This window comes from Onychomys torridus, chromosome 3, assembly GCF_903995425.1.
Source record: "Onychomys torridus chromosome 3, mOncTor1.1, whole genome shotgun sequence".
NCBI lineage: Eukaryota > Metazoa > Chordata > Mammalia > Rodentia > Cricetidae > Onychomys > Onychomys torridus.
Window position 1 is genome coordinate 17,399,124 of NC_050445.1, and position 22,505 is coordinate 17,421,628.

At 39.1% G+C, this 22,505-nt stretch overlaps 1 protein-coding gene across 3 annotated transcripts in view; it reads left to right on the forward strand.

Moving 5' to 3' along the window:
* Positions 1-22,505, forward strand: part of Ccser1 (coiled-coil serine rich protein 1) — a 1,141,750-nt gene that overhangs the window by 140,992 nt on the left and 978,253 nt on the right. For all 3 annotated transcript variants that reach the window (XM_036181695.1, XM_036181696.1, XM_036181693.1), the window contains exon 3: positions 1,415-1,596. In XM_036181695.1, the coding sequence (XP_036037588.1) occupies positions 1,415-1,596 (182 nt within the window). The remainder of the gene's footprint in view (positions 1-1,414; positions 1,597-22,505) is intronic.

A 22,505-nucleotide genomic window follows, 5' to 3' on the forward strand; every position in this document is an offset into this window, starting at 1 on the left:
GGTTTTAAATTTCTCTCAGTTACGATGGAGATGTAAGTCTGTGACAGTCATTTTTCTTCGCTGTATTGTTTATGTTATTCTGACCTGAGAGGAAGGCAGAAGGAAGGCAATCTGCTTGGACTGTGACTACAATAGCGTTGTTACCTGCTAGTCAGGGAAGAGGAGGCATTTCAGTCAAAGTTTTCATAAAGGAAACGTGTGCTATTTCAATTCTGTTTCCTGTGTTAACAAAGATCTGTTCACTAGAATCTACATTTTGATTTAAATAAATTCTATCTGCGAAGACGAAGGAACTGAAGGGTATGAAAATACAGTCCTTGGAGTTGGGAAGCCTGCTGAGTTCAAAACCCACCTCGACATTAACTAGCTAGGTCGCTTTAAATTCCTTCACCTCATATGAGTGTGTGTAGGAGTGGCTGGTTTTTTTTTTGTTTGTTTGTTTGTTTGTTTGTTGCTTTTGTGTGTGTGTGTGTGTGTGTGTGTGTGTGTGAATTATTTCACTTTGGTTCCAGAAAATATTCAAAGGAATTGTTGAATGTGCCCCTACTCACTTGCATATTTTACATGCTATATTTTATTATTTTCTCTCTGTCATTAACACTGCTGTTTGCAGTAACTGTCTCAATGAGGACAATGATGCTTATGTATCCAGAGATAATATGTGCTCTTTACAAGTATTAATTAAAAATGGGTCTCACTTGTTTTTATAATTGTTAACTCTTTCTTAAGCAAGAGGACTGGGGGTGGGGGTCAAGGAAGATGTTGAAGAAGAGTTGTAGAAGCAGATGACGGATGGGCTCAAGCTCTTTTTGGCTCCTTGTGCTTCAGATTTTGCAGACTTGTTAACAAGCCACTGTGTAGCACAGCCAGGTGGAAGTTAGCTTGAGGTCAAGTTCAGACTCTTATGCTATATTATATGAATGACATAAAATATCAAGTAAATTAAAAATAAATCAAATGACACATCATCATATCAAAAATCATTATGACAACCATTGAACTGGTCCCTTCAGAATAAAACAGTTTTGAAGTCTAAATACATGAACTTGTTTTGAGCATATCTGACATAGGACTAAATATTTTTGTTTGATACTTTTTGAGACAGCGTCACTTGGTAGCCAAGGCTGACCCTAACTCCCATGAAACCCATGCTGGTCTTGAACTAGCAGTAATCCTCTTGCCTCAGATGCCTGAGTGATGGAATGGCACATGTTATACACAGATGAATTTGCTCATGTGGCCGCTGAGAGTCTTCAAAAGGGATTAAACAATCTGCTACTATAAGCATGGAAATTTTTCTGAGATAGAGAACTTTTGAATCATTCTACAGTTTTTCATTATCTTAAAATGGTACTTTGAGTAAAAACTTCCTCTAAGTATTGATATGCATTTTTCTTTATTTGTCTTGGAAAAGTTCTTGCCAGTAGCCTCAGTCCATATCATGAAGGAAGATATATGGAACAGCGGCTGCGGTCTTCATCTGAAGGGACGGCAGGGAGCGGCAGAATGGTCTTAAAGCCGAAAGAAGGGCATGCAGAGGCCAGCAGCTTAAGAAAGCACAGAGCTGGGTCCTCATCTTCCAAAATGAACAGTCTGGTGAGTCTGTCTGTCTGCATGCAGATAAGGAGTAATGCTCTGTGCTCAAGTCTGCTCACCCCTCTTGCAGAATGGACACAGAGTGAATGGAAAATTTAGTTCTATAATCGATGTTGCCAATCACATGGGCTAAACTTTCACTTGAGAGTCTCATGGGACAGGACAGATAACAGTGTGCCAGGCAGCAACCTTCCCTTGTTTTGGGGGAAATTGTTTCATTTCTGTTTTAAAGCAAGATCCATGCTGACCATGAAGACACCTTAGAATCATGTTTTACGTGCGTTTCCCCTCCTTGACCACTCTACTTGGTACCTTATGCTATTGTTACCTTATGGCCCTCAGTGGCTTCACTCTGGGTCTTCTCTCCCAGGGTGAACAAGGTGCAGGAGCTGTGGGAGACGCTGCAAACTTCCCACTTGAAGCTAGAACATAGTCTTAGTGTAAATGCTGAGCTTGAGGCTTATAGACTGAGGGCTTGTGTGGGGGTGTGGACATGGCATTTTGGGTAAGCCTAGATTTTCAGGTAACATGGGGTTGTAGGGAAATCCTGGTGCTTGGTGATGGAAGTTGTAATCATGGCTCAGTGAGGAGCCTTTCCTTAATCCTGGGGAGATGAGAAACCACAGAACAGCAGGTGGCAGCAGGACTTCTGGTACCACTGGACCAAAACTGACCATGTGTGTTTGCTTTTGACCATGTACATGCAGGAAGCTAAGTGTGTGCATGTGGGAAGGTGACACTTCTCATTTTTTCTCTCGTGTATTAAAAATACAGCACCCTTTCTGCAGGTGAACTTGAAACCAGTACACGCTTCAGATGCTTTTAAACAAATGCAGTGTTGGAGATTGAAGCTAAAATTGTTACAAAATGGTTTCCTCTCTGAAACCTGTATTGTTTCTTTATAGAGAAACATTGTTTCTGTATTGTTATGGAAACAATTTTTTCAATCCAGTAGATTTAAGAGTTGGTCCTTGAAATATTTTATATCTGAATTTTTTTTCCCTGCCCATAATTACTCCAAGTAATTTCCCCATAACATCAGCAAACCACTGTCTCAGATCCATGTGTTAGACCTAGAACTTTAAAATATAAGGTCTGGGGATCCATGTTCCAGCTACAGCCGGAGTCGTGGTTGATGTCTGTGGCCCAGACACCTCAGAGGGCGGTAGGAACCATGTGTGATGAAATGAAAGGGCCATGCTGAGCCTGGCCCTGCCCTTGTCTGGCCCTGGGAAAGCTGGCCCTGCCTTAATGGCCACTGAAGCAAGACAGCTGACCTGGACCCTTAGAGGAGTACAACTAGCCTTTGCACTTGGGAGAGATAGCCGCGGTTAGGGAGAAGACCCAGATTGCCAAGACAAAGGAGAGCTGGCTCCGCCCCCTCGCCTGAGGCTGGCGGGCCCCAGAGGCCTGGTCTGACCAGTTTAGCCACCTCCTACCTCCAAAGCCCACAGCTGGGCCTGGAGGTTGGCTGCCTCCTCTAGGACCAGGACCTGCTTGCTGTAGCTTGTGAAGGAGTGGTCCTGTGGAATGATACCCGCAGGGTCTCTATAACTCGGGGCCAGGGGAATTCCTGGATATCCCAGAGGAGTTTCAGTTAGGAGCCAGTGACTAGGGTTGCCAGAAATCAGAGGTCTTGAACCAGACAGTGACCCATTGCAAGGAACATTTGCTAGTAAAGCTGTTTGAACAAAAGCATATACTATGTGACACACTGCTCCCAAACACCAGGATGAATGAAGAGGTATTGGAGAGGCAGGAAATATGGAGAAGCAAAGAAGAGGTTTTTGTTTTATTTTGTTCTTGTTTTTGTTTGCTTGCTTGCTTGGTTTTGTTTTGTTTTGGTTTTTTTTTTTTTTTTTTTTTTTCTTTTGACGGGGTGCTACAAGGGTGAGGGGAGGATATGGGGAGACCGACAGGTGAGCAGAATTAGGGTGCATGATGTGAATTTCCCAAAGAATCAATAAAGAGATTATGTTTTTAAAAAAAGGAAAAAGGATTTTATTCTTTTGTCATCATAGATCGTCAACACGTGTCTCTGCAGTATTAGAAAACAGCCACTAGATGGCAGGATAACACCGTTTTAGTTGTAGTTCTTGTAGAGGACAACTCAGTAATATGTAAAGTGGTGGGAAGGTCATTTTGAGTAAGAGCTCTGCAGAGCCTGAGCTGTTGGAACTCTTTAGGCTTAGAGCAGGCATCTGGTAAAGCTACAATGACTTGGTTAAATTTTCAGAGAACTATTGAAGTAAACTAGCACTTTTGAAGTTTTAGAGGTGACTTACCAGAAAGTACTTTATGATTCCACTGTATCCTTCAATCATTGTTTTATTTGACGATTAAGTTTAAAATGTGCTTGATACATCTTTAATATACAACAGAAGGAAGAAATGCTGCAGTATTTTAGGCAATTCTAGCATTAACTAATATGGAGTGTGGTAGAGAAATGCCTTTCTAATAATGCTGATCGGTTCAAGGCACAGCTGCTGAGTATGCTGCTCCATGGTCACAGGGGTGAGTGCATTTTGGCATTTAAACTATTATACAGATGCTCAACTGTCTACATTGCACCATTAGGTGAGGCCTGTGGTTGATGCTGCAAGCTCAATCTGGAAGGCCACAGGATTAGGGCTTATTCTGTCAGAATCATTCACGTGGGATGGTGGTCTTTCTGGAGACTTCCAGGGTCACACTCACACTCCTGAGTCAGTATGCAAGAAGCACAGGAGAGGGTCAGCCTTCGCTGATTGGTTCTTCCTTCAAAAGTTGGTAGCCTGGAATACGTGTTCCCAGTCATGTGCTGGTGGGAAATCAGGGCTCACCTTCAGGTTTCTGTTTAAGTCCCTTTAGAAGCCTTTTGTTTTGATTAGCTTTGGGAAATGAGCCATTTTCATTTAGGAGCTGCTGCCATTAGTTAGAGTTCTTGTCGATGACAACTCACTCTATGTTAAATAGTGGGATGGTCAGTTTGAGTAAGAGGTCTGCAGAGCCTGAGCTGTCCTGGCTCATCATTTACTTCACAGAAGGATGTGCCAAGCTGCTAGTTCATTACCTCTGCCATTATTCTTCCTAAAATGTACAGCCACAGGATGAAACAGTACATATTAAAAACCCCATTAGGAGATTATGCATTTCTTTTTTCTCTGTCATTGGAGGAATATTAAGGGTCATAGTAAAGACAAAGAAAAGAACCTTGCCTCTGATTCTATTTCATCAGTCCAGTGTTTGTTGTTAACAACAGAACATCAGAGACTATGTAAGTTGTAAGAAGAGAGATAAATTTGGGGCATGGTTCTGGTCCAGTGTGATGTTTTCAGCTGGCCCATGGCCTTCGTGCTGACAGAACCTCAAGAGTATCATATGGGAAGAGACAGCAATTGTGGGAAAGAACTTTCCAAACTTCATCTAAGACAGACCAAGGAAAACCATTTGTCTGTCAATCCACTCATGAGGGCAGAACCCTATCAGTCTCACAGTCCCACTCAGCCCCACCTTTTATTACCTGTAGTGGCTATTTAATTTGAATGTGAGTCCTCTGGGGGCATAAACTGTACTTAAACAATAGTCTGCAGCACTGTGGGACGTCTTCAGAAATGTTCTGACGTTTAAATGGAGACATGAGAAGACCGGGGATGCTTGCTTTTCACTCTTGGTACTATGCTTTTATTTGTAAAAATGTTTTTTTTTTTTTTCTTTTTCAGATATTTTTTATGGGTATGAGTGTTTTGTCTGAATGTGTATATGTGTGCCACATGTGTGCCTGGTGCCTGTAGAAGCCAAAAGAGGGCATCAGATCCCCTAGAGGTGGAGTTATAGATGGTTATATACTGCTATGTGGATGCTGGGAACCAACCCAGGTCCTTCGCAGTATGCTGACTCTCTGAGCCATCTTTCTAATCCTGTGGTTTTTATTTTTAATTGATCAGATCTCTTACTTCCTTTCCTCAGATGGAAACTGCTATATGTCTTGTGTAGTTGTGTCATTGCTTTGCACAGCTTCACAGCTTGTGAGACACACTGTGTGTCCAAAGTCACATGAGGGAGTCAGTAATTATACTCCTTAACATAGGACCTACATTCCAGCCAGTGCCACAGAACAGACCCATACATCTGCCACCACTGCTGGCACCCCCCTCAGCCTTCCCTTTTCCCAACTGACAGCAGGTGAAATCAAGCAAAGGACAGTGGCAAAAGTTTCAGGCTTTACTCATGTGTTGATTGTCCGGGAAGGTTGGCAGCCATAGCCCTGGCTGCCTACACAGGTCCTGCTGTGGCCTCTGCTTCTTCCCCTCTGCTGTCCCAGGGACTGGCCTCTGCTGACACTCCTCCAAGAGAAACTGGTGCCTGGCTTAAATGGGATTGTAAAGTACAGCCCAAGGAAGGGGATCTATGGATGTCACCTTTGTGAAACTTGTCTGGAATAAAGTTGCATTGCTTAATAAAATCTGAGGCATATTTTCCATCACAGAAACATTATCAAAATAGATTTATTCTCCCTTTTCCCCGGAAAAAAAAAAAGAATTCTTTTTTTTTTCCAGTTTTAAAAGTAACTTCAGTTCCTGGTAAGCAAGTTGGGCAGGGTGTTTGGGGAAAGGACAGCAAACTCCACCTCATCTCACTTGCTTTCCTAATGACATGTGCTTCCTAGATCTAGTCATTGACCTTAGAATTAAAAACAAGCACACACTGCCTCTTCGGAAGGTAAGTGTTTTAAGAGCCAAACTCAGGTCTCAAGTGTGTATTTTTAGGATACTGTTAGTTCTTCTCAGCCCCAACAGAAAAAAAAAAATTCTTAAATATGTTTTCAAATATCATTTACTTGATTTATTTTGATAGTTCTCAAAATTTCAGTTTTTTTCAAAATCAATTGCATTAAAATTGCTTAGAAAAATCATTTGAATAATAGCTTTAGGATTTGAATACTTAATATTTGAATATTATTATACTTTACAACTTCAAAGCCTACTCAAGTTAACAATTTATTTTTATTGTTAAATTGGAAGAAAAGTCCTTAAGATGTGTATATATATGTGTACATATATGTATATATATTTGCAAAGTAGTTTGTATTTTTCATTTTATTATATGAAACCAAGTTTAAGAATTATGCCTTTATGCAAATACTTATGAAACTCAAAAAATACATGAACTACTAATTTAAAAATATTGTCTGTTAAATCTCAAGTTAAGGCTGTATGAAATTGTCACAGGACCTGACTTCAAAAACAAAATTAATGCTTAAGACAACATTTATTATACATGACCTCACTTACTTTCCATGTGGAATTAACTTTGAACTTTGCCTTTATTGTGAGGACTGGTCTAATTGATGATTATAGTTCCTAAACTGCAAAGGAACCCTTTCCAGAGCTCGCTGCTTGCATGGATGTTCCGATTTCTTTCTTCATTCTGCTGGGAGAATCACTCCACCAGGAGGATATTATCTTGAATATTTAAGCTTTATGAGATTTGAAGTGGAGGGTGACCAGCTGTCAGATAATTCATAGCATGCATTGGGCTCTGGGTGAGATGAGGCGGTCTGTCTCAGCATGCTGTTGCCCTCCTTAGATTTATGTTCCAAAGAAGTGTGGCTACATGAACACAGATTTAAATGAAAGGGCAATCAGCCACCTGGCTATGGTTCATGAGTCACAGTGAGTTTCTTCTTCTCAGTCTATTATTTTTTAATAATAATAATAATGAAACTATATAGAAAGTATCTCAGAGTCATGTGGGGGCCAGAGTACACTGATAGTGAAGTGTGCACTTGACCCAGCAGCCGTGGGTAGCTGCTGTGGCTGATGAAAGGCTGATGGAAAAGGACTGAACTGTGATGTGACAATGAGATTTAGAAAAGACAAAGGGACTGTCAGGGGCTTGCTCTGCCCCATAGTGCTCGTCTCTCTGGGAAGTCCTGCTCAACAAAAGGACATTGCAGTACCCATAAGTTTCATGAAGGGGAGACTGTGGTTTCTTGAAGAGAACTTGCTGGAAGCCTGCCAAGTCTGTTAACTGAAGCCACTGTTGTCAGGATATAGTTTGCTATTTATTTATTTATTAATTCAGTGCAATGTGGCTGAAAATGCAAGATGTTAGAATCTTCATCTCTTTTCTCCTTGTAGTGAGCAGACTATTAGTTAGCTTTTGGCAACTAAGAGGACTTGACGCATACCAATGATTTATAAAGAGTTAGTCGCTTTTCATTCTTGTAATAAAACATGAGGCAGTTTTTCAATTTTGGCATTCTGGCTTTACCCCAAGATTTTTACATTATGTATTTTTATATTATGGATATTTTTACTTTAAAATAGAATACTATTCTTATTCAGTAAGAAAACTGATATTACTGAAGCAACTAACTAAAACTATACATTTTAAATTCCAAAACCAGAGCCGACAAACAACACCAACACTCACACAGAAGAAGAGTCATCCAAATTACGATGGCAGCTATGCTGAGGCAACATTAAAATGCTATCAGGTGGAGTGAAGGTCAATTCAGTTTATTCCAGGCTGAGACCCTTGGTGGTTGTGTGCTCAGCTGAGCATCAACAGTGCTTTGAGGGGTTGGACAGCATGGCCAATGGGAAGGGGGCTCTTTGCTCATGGAATGGCAAGAAGGATGAGGAGGAGGAAGGGGAGGAAGAGTTAAAAGTTTAGAGTGCTTACATTCTATAGATATTGGTGAAGATCCTTACCTGCACAGATACCGTTCCAGAGCAGGTAAGAAGTACTGGGTTCTGGATTCTAACCATCCCAGATTTAAGTAAGGAATCAAATAGACATCATCCCAATAGCTGCATCAGGGAAGGCTCTTAAGGAGCCTTTGACTACCACTGAGGTGGAGCAAAAGTCTGAGTGGATGAGTCCAAATCATGTGGACTCACTGCAGATGAGTCAAAATCAGCTCTCTACAGTGAGCTGGGGTTGAGGTAGGCAGAGAGTATGCAAAGAAATATTAAATGTGTTTTACTTTAGAAAAACACAAGGCATCATCATTACTGTAATCTTTCTTTGCAAACGTTCATTTTAAATAGCTTTTGGGAAATGAATAGATAAATGAAGAATATGAAGGCATCTTATGCTTTGAGCCCCTCTTGCTATTTGTTTTTGAACCCTTTCTAAATTTCAACTTAAATGGAGTTATGCCAAGTCACGTAGGGTGATAATGCTCTCAAGTGACTTAGACCATCTAATAAAACCTAGTGTCAGGCATGAGAAATCTTTCTTTGAGTCATTGTACATGGTAGTCCAAGAGGCTCTTTAAAGAATATAGGTTTTGCTCCCCAGAATTTGAAAACCTGACCCTGCAGAAGATACCACACACTGTGAACAAAGTACTTGGGAGATTCTAGCTAGAACTGGCCTGGAAGCTTCCTGCCTGGGGACTAGCTCTCCTAGTATTGGGAAGTGCTATGCAATCAGCCAAGGGAAAAGAGCAATCAATAGCCTATTCAGCTGTAAATCTTACACACTACAATAATGACCAGCCTGGCGAAAGACCCCCAGTAGTAGAATAGTGGTGCTTTTAACTTGGAGGTAAACAACAGCTGTCTATTTGGACTTAAGATACACTTAATAGGAGGGATTTATGCCTAGTATTATAAACCTAGCCAAAAGCCGGGTGGTGGTGGTGCACGCCTGTAATCCCAGCACTCAGGAGGCAGAGGCAGGTGGAACTCTGTGAGTTCCAGGTCAGCCTGGTCTACAGAGCTAGTCCAGGACAGGCTCCAAAGTGACAGAGAAACCCTGTCTTGAAAAACCAAAATAAATAAATAAATAAATAAATAAATAAATAAATAAACAAACAAACCAAACCTAGCCAAAAACCAATTGCTAGAGAGATCATAGACTCTAGAGGAGAACTTTCTACTGCTATTTTCCTAAACCAATATAATTCCTAATAGATATTTTCTAAATATCTATTCTCATAATATAGATAAATATAGCTCTCACCCTCATCAAAATGTTTCTTTTTGTAGTATATGGAGGCTATTACATAAAGACACAACTGGTCACTCTACAGGGAATAAGTGATGGTGGGTGTACATCTACAGTACCCAACTCATAACACAATCAGTACAGTGGTAAGCTTGCTTAAAGACCATTCAATAAAATGTGTGTTTATGTCAGTTTATCCATGTAGAAACAAAAGCCTACATGGAGAACAAGAGAACAAACTAGAAAACACAAACAGTGCACAGAACTTAGCCACCTGATATACTACAAGGATACTAAAAAATACACACTGGAAGAGAGCATCTTCAATAAATGATGCTGGGAAAACAGGATGTCTAAACATGGAAGTAGGAAATGAAATCTATATTTATAATTCTACAAAAAAAATAAGCTTCAAATGAATCAAAGACTTCAACTAAGTTAAAATGCTAAAACTGATAGGAAAACATAGACAGAACTCTATGAAATACAGGTATAGGAAATAACTTTCTGAACAGAACTTTTTTACTGAGAAATTAAGACAACAACTGACAAACAGGAACTATGAAAAATAAAAGGTTTCTGTGTAGCAAAGGAAAGAACCAATGAAGCCATGAGGGACCCAAAGAGTTGGAGAAAGTTTTCAGCCAGTAGAGGATGAATAGCAAAAATCTGTAACACACACACACAAAAATGAGGAATCAAGAAAGCAAATGACACAGTTAAAATATGGGCTATAGATCTGAACAGAGAATTCTCAAGAGATAGAATAAAAATGACTAAGAAATATCTTTAAGATGTTCAGGATCCTCAACAAATGGGAAATGCAAGTTAAGACTACTTTGAGATTTCATCTTGCCACAGTCAACTGAAAACAAATGCTGGTGAGGATGTGGAAAAGGAAACAAACCCTCATTCTCTTGAGGCAGCCACTTTAGAGATCAATGTGTGGAATTCTTTTTTTGTTTTTCAAGACATGGTTTCTCTGTGTAGTTTTGGAGCCTATCCTGGAACTCGCTCAGTAGACCAGGCTGGCCTTGAACTCACAGAGATCGCCTGCCTCTGCCTCCAGAGTGCTGAGATTAAAGGCCTTTGCCACCACCACCCAGCTTAATGTGCAGAATTCTTTTTTTAAAATAAAAAATATATTCTCATTTTATTTTATTTTATTATTATTATTTTTTAATGCTGAGTGCCGTTTATTGAAGGAGGGAGGAGGTCTTGAATACAGGCTTACAGCACAATGGGAGAACCCTGGAGGGCAGAAGTTCCCTACTGATGTTTTACAATCTTGCATCTAAGCTGTTAACGTCCAATATGTAGAATACACAGACAAGCAACTTCCCTTAAGCATTCAGGAGGGTGGAACCCAGCAGGGAATTAGCATAGGGAGAATATTAAGGTCAAGGTCAGCAAGCAAGGCAACAGTTACCCAAAACAGGGCCCAGGAACCTACCTTTTACTAAAAAATGAGCTTCTGACTTAGGTTGTGTGGGACATCAGCAAGTCACCTTACCCGTCATGGAGATGCCTGCCCAGGCCACACAGGTGCTCTGTCTTAGGTTAGTGAGCGCCCCCCAGGAATTACCAGTCTCTGAATACTCATTATCATACAGGCTCAATCATGTGTGAGCTGCAGAGTTAACTGTTGCCAAAGATCTCAAAGTGGCACTGGTCTTGCAATCTGTATGTTCAAAAGACCAACAGAAGTCTTAACCTACCCATAGCTGGTAGGCTAAAGGCAACTGAGCCATTCCCTTTCTTAACAAGCTTTACTGCAAACTACGGTCCTTGTAAGATGGTATCCCAAAAGCAAATGGAACTTGAGCTTATAAATTTATAATTTTCAAAGCCAATCCAGAATTCTTAAAGAGCTAAAAGTAGATCTATTATATGTCCCAGCTATACTCTCATTGGCTTACATCTAAAGGACTTGATATTCTATTAATAAGAAATGTTTTCAGCCATGTTCATTGCCCTTCTCTCAAAAAAAAAAAAAAAAAAACCAAACAAAACAAAAAACAACAAAAAAACCCAAAACTCTTCTCAAAGCAAATACTTATTCCATATTTTTCTTCATGGCCAAGAACAGAGAAATTTAGAAGTTAATGTTTACTGGGACCATATCATGTGTTGTGGGCTACATAGCATCTATATACCATCTATTATCTATCTATCTATCTATCTATCTATCTATCTATCTATCTATCTATCTCTATCATGTATCATCTATATATCTATTTATTATTATATATGTGTGTATTTAATACATCTCTCTATATATAATTGTCATTTACCTATTGCTTTTGGTATTTTCAAGTCTGGTCTTGCTTTGGAGTCCTGTCGGGACTGGATTGTGCTGTATAGACTAAATTCTCCTGGAGCTTGCCACAGTCCTCCTGCCTCTGCCTCTCCAATGCTGAGATTACAGGTTTGTTCTACCACTTGGGCTGCCATCATGATCTGTTTTGATATGAGAATTGGTATATTGTATTTCTAACTCTTCTTAAGAAGAATTTTCACTAAAGAGGTTGTTACCCTTCTTAAAATGGTTATGTTCACTACAATCGTCTGAATCCTATTGCTTAGATAGACCCAAACTTTTAACTGTGCCTATTGCTTAAGTAGTGTTCCTTCCCTTTGACCCTTATACTTCCCTTGATTATGGAAAATGTCACCAAATGATTGTTTTAGTTATTGACTGTATTCACTTAACTGACCATCATATGTTAAAGGAACAAGGAAACATTATTAGATTTATTTATTTATTGATATTGATTTGGTTAATGAGCTCCCTTTATGATAATGATATTCTTAATATCCTAAACCTAGGATTTTCCGTACATCAAAGAGAAAATTAAAGTGCAGAGTAACAGTGTGAATAGTTTGAGTGGCTCTTTCTCCCACTGGAAGGTAATGAAGAAAAAATCAGTTTCTTCTTCTCTCCCTAGACTTAATTTGAATTTTTTTTTTTTTGGTTTTTCAAGACAGGGTTTCTCTGTGTAGCTTTGCGCCTTTTCTGGAACTCACTTGGTAGCCCAGGTTGGCTTCGAACTCACAGAGATCCTCCTGCCTCTGCCTCCCGAGTGCTGGGATTAAAGGTGTGCACCACCACCGCCTGCCTAGACTTAATTTGAAATGATGTGGGTTTTTTTTTTGTTGTTGTTTGTTTGTTTTGTTTTTGTTTTTTTTTTAAACAGGAAAATGGGAACACCCCAAGGAAGGCTTCAAAAACATTTAGCAAACTTCTGACTGGTTTGTCATTATTCAAAATGTTGTATCATTGTGGTCCCGATCTTTGAGAAATGATGTCCTAGATTTACATCCTGGAGTAGAAGTACTTAATAGAGCTTACTTGTGCTCATTTAATGAAAATAACAATTTCTGATTATAATGACGAGGTTGCTAAAATATACCATATGTAACAATACAGATTTATAAAGCAAGTAACCTAGCTGGTTTCTTGTGCATTTACTGTAAATGTTGTCAGTAGTTAGTGCCTTTGAGCATTCGGCAGCAGCAGAAGCTAGTGAACTTTTCATATGGTCCTATCTGGAATAAAGGTGAACATAGCATGCCTGGTGTGTTATGCACATTACATGCAATACGGCAACAACTGAACCAGAAAAAATGAGTAAAAGTAGAACATGGGGTCAGAAAAAATTGGATTTAATGCTATGATTACTGTCTTCAATTTCCAGATCTCTGGACTGAAATCTCTTTTCTTTCTTTTTTTGTTTGAAAGAAGAATTCTGATTTTGATGTTTTATGGTCTTGGCATATACATAAATGGGGTTATAATCTCATGGGTTCTAAGATTCTGTTGCTCATTTATAAAGAGGAGAAGGGATTACCACTCAGAACTTGTGAAGGGAGGACTACCTTGCCCTGGGTAAAGCAACTTGGTTGCTTCCTCTCTTAGGATGGCTCCTCTGGTTTGTGGCTATATTTTCCTGGCTTTATTGTGAACACCTTTCCTTGAAAATTTCTGTCTTTCATGTGTTCCCATCTTCCCCATCATTCTGAAAGTAGTCATTCTGGCTTTGCAGGTTTTACCTTTGTTCACGTTGTCTCTCCTTCTTGAGTTTAATCCACTGGAATTGCAGCAAGATTCTAAACATAACAAACCCATGCCTTCTCCAGTGCATTGGTTGCCTAGAGAGAACCCACAGAGCCATCCTTGTATACAGGATAGTCCTTTCTAGTGTTCTGTTTTTTTTCCCTGTGGACTGCTGGGCAGCCATTCACTTGATTTTAATATGAATAATTAGCAAATGTTTGCCTGTGCTAATTAAGTATAAAGCAGATTAAAAACATTTTAATACATTTTTTCACATATTAGTTATGGAGATTAAGTAGAAAACTAAATTAAAATTGTAGAATTTTCCATGTAAAGGAACAGCCACTAGCTCATTCCTGCTCATGTGAAGGAATGCTGCATGGAAGTCAGCCTGTGGGGTCTGGAGTACTGCATCAGACACTGGTGTTAGCAGACAGTCAGCCTTGGCAGCTTGCAGCCTTGAGCATCTACAGACCTCCCAGAAGCCAAGCCAGCAGCAAGTGCATGAGCCATGCCTTCCTTTTCTATTTTACTAGATAAACCATTCACTCTATTGGTCGTTCAAAGTTTTATGCTGAATATTATCAATTCCAGTGAACCCTGGGGGCCCTGAGCCCTGTCTCACTAGAAGCCCATCTACGTGGAAAGTGAGGAGGTCCTCCTGCCTTATCTAACATTAAGACACCTTGTGTGAGCATAACAATGAAAACATCTCTGTGAGTACCACTGCTTGTGCCAGATGGAGCAAGGCATAATGTCAATTCTGGGTTCTTCACACATACCAGTGTTCCCCTCTCCTCATGGATTATGTGAGCAGGTACAGGGAGCAGACTTGCGCTGAACCACAGACTGGACACTTGATGCTGTGGGGACAATGCTTCTGCTGACCTTACAGTGGTCTCACAACATGGAATGCTTCTTCATATTTGTTCTCACTGGGCATTCTGCATGCCTCCACATTGTCAAGGTCTCCAGGCTGCACTGGGAAGGGATTATGACCACACCACGCAAGGCATAAGAGGCTGAGCACAATAGTGATATTTGAGGAATTCAGTGGTGAGCTGACAGTCCAGTGGCTGGGCAATGTACTTCAGTGGTGATCTTACAGGCACACAATCATAGCTTTCAGGATTTCCTCTCAAAAAGTTCATAAATTATACACGTTCCTTCACAATTTCTAAATGAGGAAATTGAGGGGCATGGATATTAATTAATCATGAAAAATATGTTAATATGGTGGTTTTTAATCCACTTTTTTCAAGACTCTTGACATTTCAAAAACAATGAGATAGAAAATAGCTTCTATTTATTTTTTTTAGGCTAGATCAGTAACTTTTACCATATTATTAATGGAGGCAAATATTTGAAAAATAATATCTTCAAGTGACATTGATGAGCCTGTTTAAATGTGCAATAAAACCAATGCTATTTACTTCCCAACTGAAAATCGTTGAGCTAGAGCATCATGTCACAGTTTTGTAAATCTTTATTCTCTGGATTCCTAGGAGGCAGCTGGGACCTCATCTGTCCTGGCCTTCTGTCTGCTGTAATATATCGCTTTGTGACAAGTGGTAAGACTCACACAGACAGGCAGCTGGTGTGAGTAGCTTTCAACATTCCATTGACAGTGGGATATGAAATTGTATTGATTAATCTTTCATATTCTGAAATAAAGGGCAATGCGTATATTCATGTTGTGATCTTGGAAGCTCCCTTCCTCTCATTATTTTAACGGTATATCACATTCACTTCCACTCTGAATATTAGCCCATTTTCCCTTTCCCTACCAGGAGCTCATACCAACTCCTCTGGCCCCTTCCTCCTCATTTCCAAGTATGTCCCAGAACCTCCTCCTATGGGACCTCTGCCTTGAGCAGCAGCCTATTAACCTCAGATTTTCTTCCATGGCATTGTGTGCTTCTGCTGTCAAAGTATGCATTGACTGCTGATGGCATTTAGTGACTTTGCTCACACTTTTAAAGTTCCTAAAGAATAAGTAACCTGTGTCCAAGACATAAATGTTGTACTTGTTGAGATATGGTTTAAAATCCAGAAAATATGATTCTATATTTTTTATGTTAAATATTTTTTATTAATTAATTTTTTCCTTTTAGTTTACATCCCAATCTCAGTTTCTCCTCCCTCCTCTCCTCTGTTCCCTCCCACTTGAGCTGGGTTTTGAGAACCTATTCCCCATGCTAGGTTGCCTTGCTCAGCCTTTATGCAGGGGGAGTAGCTTGCTCCTGCCTCAACTTGATTCTAGATTTCATTCTTGTAGCAAGAACTGTAAAGGAAGAAACAGAGAATGCTCTTTATTTGCACTGTGGGTTTGTATGAGTGTGCAGTCTCTCTGTGTATATATTTTCCTGTGTGTTCATGGGTATATGTGTACATTGTGAACCATGGAAGTGAATAACAGAGGTCAGTATCAGTCATTTTCTACCTCTGTTTTTTGAGGCGAGGTCTCACTGTACCAAAAGTGTCCTTCACTGTACCTGACGTTTTCCAACTGGACTAGACTGGCTGACAGCAGTTCTCCCACTCCCCCCAATCACCACCCCAGGTTCTTTCAGCCTCTCCCACTGCAGTACTGAGATAACAGGTGCCTGTTGCCATGCCTGGATTCTCTTATGTGGGTTCTGGAGATCTGAACTAGAGTCTTCATGATTATGTGATAAACACTTTACTGACTGCATCGTCTCCAAATCTGACCTTGCCGTTTTTAATCATTTACCTTTATCAGTGACAACATGAACTTTGTATTGCAGTGATTATTTATTGTTAGATATCTAGATTAACTGATGAACCATTATTTAATTCAAATGTCTTCAATGTTAAGACTTTTCTTATTTTTAGGACACTTGTCTCCTGGTTACCTATTAAAAGTAAACTCTTAGGTTTGGCAATCTGCCAGCCATCTTGTATTTGCTGTTTCTTACTGATTTTTATAGAGCCTTATTCCTTTTCTTTACTATATGGTTTCCAGTTTATGAACTATTGCTGTTTAATTGGCATTTTATTCCTCTCCATTGAGGAATTGATAAAAACAGTATATAGTAATGGAGCAAAAGTTAAATATCAGAATTTTAGATACCTGTTATGTTTGCATGCTTTACAAGAAGACCAAGTATATCAAATGTAAAGGTGTAAGTTTAACTTACAGGTAAAAAAAAAATTCAGAAAATACTTTTACTTCTTATACCTATAAATTAAATTCACTTCTCATATAACTCAACTCATTACAAGTTTATTTACATTTAAATTACATTTTCTTAGTACTATACTGTTTGTCTTAAGAAAGATGAATGGTGTCTTGGTTTTCAATGGCTGTGATAAAGACCATGACCAAAAGAAACTTGTGGAGGAAAGGGTTTATTTCACCTACACTTTCATGTTATAGTCCATAACGGAAGGAAGCCAGAACAGGTACTCAAGGCAGGAGCCTGGAGGCAGGAACTGAAGCAGGAGCCTTGGTGGAACACTGCTTACTGGCTTGCTCTCCATGGCCTTCTTCTACTTCCCACCTGCCCAGGGGTGGCACCACCCATAGTGGGCAGAGCCCTTCTCCATCAAACATGAATCAAGAAAATACCTCTCAGGCTTTTCTATAGGCCAGTATGGTGGGGGCATTTTCTAGATTAGTTTCTTTTCTCTCAGATGACACTATCTTGTGTTAAGTTGACAAAAACAAAACGCATCTGAAATGGAAACAAAAACAAAAAGTCAAACAGGACATTTCCTACAGCTGTTTCTTTTTACATATTTCCCCCTTACTTTTTTTCTAAATTTGTTTTTGTGCTAGTGACTTGTTTAAGACAAAAGCAACTTTCATTTTCTTAAACTTTAGAAGAAAATCCCCAAATTGTGCTAGTATCTGCCTTGGAACGATGCCCCATCCTAATGGCCCTGAAGGAGAACTTAAGTTCTCATCCCTGTGTGGTACTTAGTCCAGGATCAAGTTGTTGTTGAGATGGACTAACTGCATTTGTGATACATATTGTATTAAAAAAAATGCTAGGAGAATGCTATTTAACTGTGTAATTATTTGATTTTTGTTTCCATGTTCGTGGTCCTGAGGTTAAAACCAGTGCTCTCTTTGTGTAAAGCGTATTCTCCATCACTGAGCTGAACCTTGTCTCTGAGAGTGTATTTAAAACTGCTCCAGGAAAATGGTGGGGAGTTCACAGAGATGGAAGAAATCCAGCACTTATCATGTCTTTCCTTCGATTTTCAGCAATACCTCATGAGCTGATCTGTGTCTCATTGTGGTACTCATTATTCATGAGCCCAGATTTTTAAGTCACTTGAAGCTATAAAGTCATCTGTTGACCTCAGTGTGAGGACAGTGTTATGAGGGATCCTGAGGGGAGAAGAGTGTGCAGGAGAGACATTCTTGGCCCCTCCACAGGTTCTTCCCTAGGCGTTAAACATATTTTATAATTTTTATAATGAATTATTCATGATTTTACGTAGTTCATAATATGATCCGTTGTAGGAAAATGAGCTCCTTTCTGTATGACTACTGAGCAGAAAATCCAATTACTGTCTTTGATCCTATTTCTCAGACTAAAAGCTTGAACTTGTCATTGCGTGGGCTCCGTAAGAGAACTCACATTCTACTTACTTCTGTCATTCTTCTTTCTGTCACTCCATTCCACTTCTTTGCTTCTTTTTATGACTCCTAAGATGTATACAACCAGATCATCTCCCCCGCCTCTCTCTTTCTCTCCCTCTACATCAGTATCCGGTCCCCTCTGGATTCTTCTGCAGCCCCCCCGGCTGCTTCTCTGCCTTTGCTGTCAGCTTCTCCCTTAGAACTACGCTGAAGTGATCCTTTCATCATCCAAAGTGAATTATTTTATGTGCACTCTTACCACATTCCTCAGGCACTTCCCACTCACTCACCCACAGAAGCAAAAGCCCTCAGCTGGGAATGTTTCTCAAGGTACCAGGCTGTGTCTTCACTCCCAGTTCTCATACACAGCATGACTCAGACTTGCTGTTTGTAACATGCCACCTTCCTTGATTGCTCCCCACCTTGTCTGATGATTTCACACTGGGTGTCTGTGCAACAATCCCTCCTGCTGCCATGAGTGACTCTTCCAGGTTTCTGCCTGTCCTACCAACCTTAGCATTTCTACTTGTTATCCTCCTCAAGTCCTTACTTTTCTCCATTATTTTCTCAATAAAACTTCTCACTATTTTGCATATTTATTTGTTTAACTATGGCCCGGTACCGAAATACAAGAACTCCTAGAGTAGGGGCTGTGTTTTTAAAATAATCTTCAAGGCCTACAATAGAGCCCTGTGCAAGGAAGGTGAAGTGTGTAAAACACTGACATTGATATGAACCCTTGGCAATTTGTAGTAGCTTTTAAATAATTTCTTCTCAGCGATAATTAAAAAGTCCTACTATGTTGTTCCTCAACACTTTACATGACTTCATTGCATGGAAGCAGGACCTGATCCAATGTGCTTTGTACAGCTCTCCAAATTACATATTCACTTCTTCTTGGCTTCACTATGGGAGACTGACAGAAGGAACTTCTTCTCCTTAAATTATGTGTGATGTCTGTTGGGAGGCCAGGCACTATTTACTTACTCCAAAACAATGACTTATATTTATCCCAAAACAATGAAGCAAAGAGAGTGCAACTCCTTTGTTCTTTCATAGTGAATTGCCTGTCTAATAAGGGACTTTTGTTTTAAAAAGTCCTCAGAGAAAGCTACACCATTATTCAAATTGTTGCTGTCAAATCTAATTTCATTCATGAATTTGTGCTCATTTAAAACATTTAGAAAGGGGACATAATTTATGGATTCAAGGAAAATTATAACTACAGCAGTTGCAAGGTGGTGGAGAGATTAGAAACCGTTAATCATCTATGGTGCCAATTGTGTAATTTGTAACTTTGGACTCAGCAATTCAGTTAATTTCACATGACAACTTCATGCTTCACCATTCCACAATGTCAAGCCATTTAATAATTTTCCCTTTTTCAATTCTAACTACTCCCATAAGATTCTCAGGAGTCTTGAAAATACTAATATTATTCAGAGTTCAGTTTCTGTTAATTTTACATTTTGTTATTAATTTTGGTTATTCAACCTCTTCAGAGGCTTAGAGATAGTCTAGCCCAATGGCTTTGTTCAAAATGAGTGTTCAGTTCATCTTGGATTTAGGTATTAACCTGAAACATTAAGCATCTGCCCTAATAACTACATGTGTTTTATAACAATAAAACTCTAAACAGATTTACTGCATAACATACTTTAACATGAGACATTTTTAAAGGGCCCTCAAGATGCAAATATTAGTAGTGCCATTTTTTGTAAAGCTAGCTCCCATACAGTGAGTGAGATATGGGATGATTCAAAATAGAATATAATTTTAAAGAGTCTTGTTATTATTGGAAGACTAATAATTGTATGATCTTGGAAAGACATTGTTTAAAATAGCTGAAATATCTATTCCTTCATATGAAAATTTTTAGTAAACAGCATTGCTTGATCTTGAAGTGAAATCACAGACTTGATATTTGATGAAGTACTTAATTCTGTGAGCATATCAGACTTCATTATCTTCTTCTTGCATGAAAAATATGCCTTGGTTGTAATTATCTTTAACATTAGCCTGGCAAGGTTTAGAAAATTTATAAATCAGATTATGATCCTTAGCAGTAGTGCAGTACATTTTGAGGACTGTGGAGTACATAAATCAATGAGCAACATTTTTTGGTATAATATTCTTTTGCTCAAATTATTAAAGAACCAAAAACTTATTCTTTGTCTCCGGGAACTCTAAGTGTTGTACTGTTTGTTATATTAGCCTTTAATAGTCCAGACAAGTCAAAATAACTGACCTATTATAGTACTTATCTGCCACAGTCATTTATATTCACACTTCATTGTATTTCAGGGTCAATGGATAAAAGCTTTGACTTGTTGCATGGCTGTTAGCCTGCTTAAATATTAAATGCAGTCTTTCTCCACATAGCTGAGTCTGATTTATCAGAACAAAGACAATAAATGCTGTTTTTCTGGGCAATAATCTATTCTGATATAAATCTGTATTCATTGGGGGGATATATAAAACTGAGAAGTTATAGATGAAACAGGGTCCTTGAATGTCTTGTGACACCTTCTGAAAGAAAGCACTGAAGTTTCATAGCCATGGATTCGGTGACTAAGTGGCCATGGATTTGGTGATTAGATGGTCACAGATTTGGTGACTGAACAGCCATGGATTTGGTGATTAAGTGGTCACAGATTTGGTGATTAAGTGGCCATGGATTTGGTGTTTAGATGGCCACATATTTTGTGACTGAGCAGCCATGGATTTGATGATCATCCAGCCATGAATTCAGTGATTAGGTAGTACTGATCTTCTTTCTCATGAAGCTCTTGTGAAGGTATCAGCCATCTACATAAGCTCCATTCCAGAAAGATTTATCAGAAAGCAACTAGCAAAACAACACACCATGTTATTTTAAGTGCAGACACTGTATACAATTTTACATCGAGATCAAAGTTTTAAAAGGAGGAGGTGTGCCAGGGAAGTGTGTTTGTTTTCTAGTTTGCAGAAAGATGATGTTGAACCAAGGACAGGAGAGAATAAAGGGATGGCTCTGATTTCACTCTGATTTTCTTCTGTACCTTTATGAGAAGTAACATCCTTTCTGTTTGCTTCAACACCATGCCAGTGTTTTCCCATGAGTGGTTAGACTAGCCTTTGTAACACATTGCATCTTTCCAAGCATTGGCTATCCCCATTCTGCCCTACCCTTGTTCTCAGAAAGTCACCTTGTCCTCTTTATCTCCAGGGAAAAAGTCAGTCATTCAAGCTGCCACACAACACCTCATTCCCTAGCTTGTTTATTAGGATCTGCAACCATCTCTTTATGCCCTCTGCCACTCATAAACACTGCACTGAGAGCTCCTCTGTGGAACCCTATGTCCTTCTTGCCCTTCACAGCCCATTTTCCCAAGAGAAATGTGTTAGTTTCTTTTGCCATCCTCTAAGTTTTCATTTTCTGGCACCTCTAGGAAACAGTTATGAAGGATGAGCATAGTTTCCCCAGTGGACTTCATCATATTTTTGTTCTGAAAACACAATTTGGGGCTTTCAAACCATTAAATTCTTTCTTTTCTTATCTTCTTGCTCATTTCTTCTCATTTCTGTTACTAGTGACTTTTCCGTAAGTATTGTTGTTCCTCAAATCTTAATTCTGGGAAATCTTCTTCAGTTTCAATACATTTTCCTCTGGAGGAGTCTATTCACTGCAGTTCTTTGTGGATGGGAACATTTTTATCTTCACTTCAACTTTGTCACATGACCTACAGGGATGCCACATTTAAGATGTTGAAACGAACCATGCACATTTGTCTTGCAAACTCTTTCAGCATTCTATATTGCTTGAGCCCTCATCATCTTTATTATTGGTCATTTTCATTATCCATTTAATTATCAAGAATCTTATTAGCATATCATCTTGGTTAACAATTATTTATCTTCTTTCCATCACGTTGTCATAACTGTAGTTGACAAATTGTTATGCTTATTTCCTATATTTATAGAATGTCCAGCTTTTCTTTTCTCAGTACAACATAAATATGGAGAATATATTATATGTTTCTTTTTGTCCTTAGTCAAGCACTGTCGATTTTCCTTAAAATACAATATTTGAATAAATGTTAAATTGCTTAACCAAATAAAAGTAAAGGAGTGACTTCAAAAACGAATGCATGTGTTCATCATATAAGTAATTTTTGAGAGTTTATGGTCATAGATGTTGTTTTTCAGTTTAAACAAAAATCCTGACATTGTACAAATTCAATTTCCTTACTACATTTATTTGACCAACTCTACTCAACCCCTGCTTCCCTTATGTGACAGTTTGCTGCTTTGTAA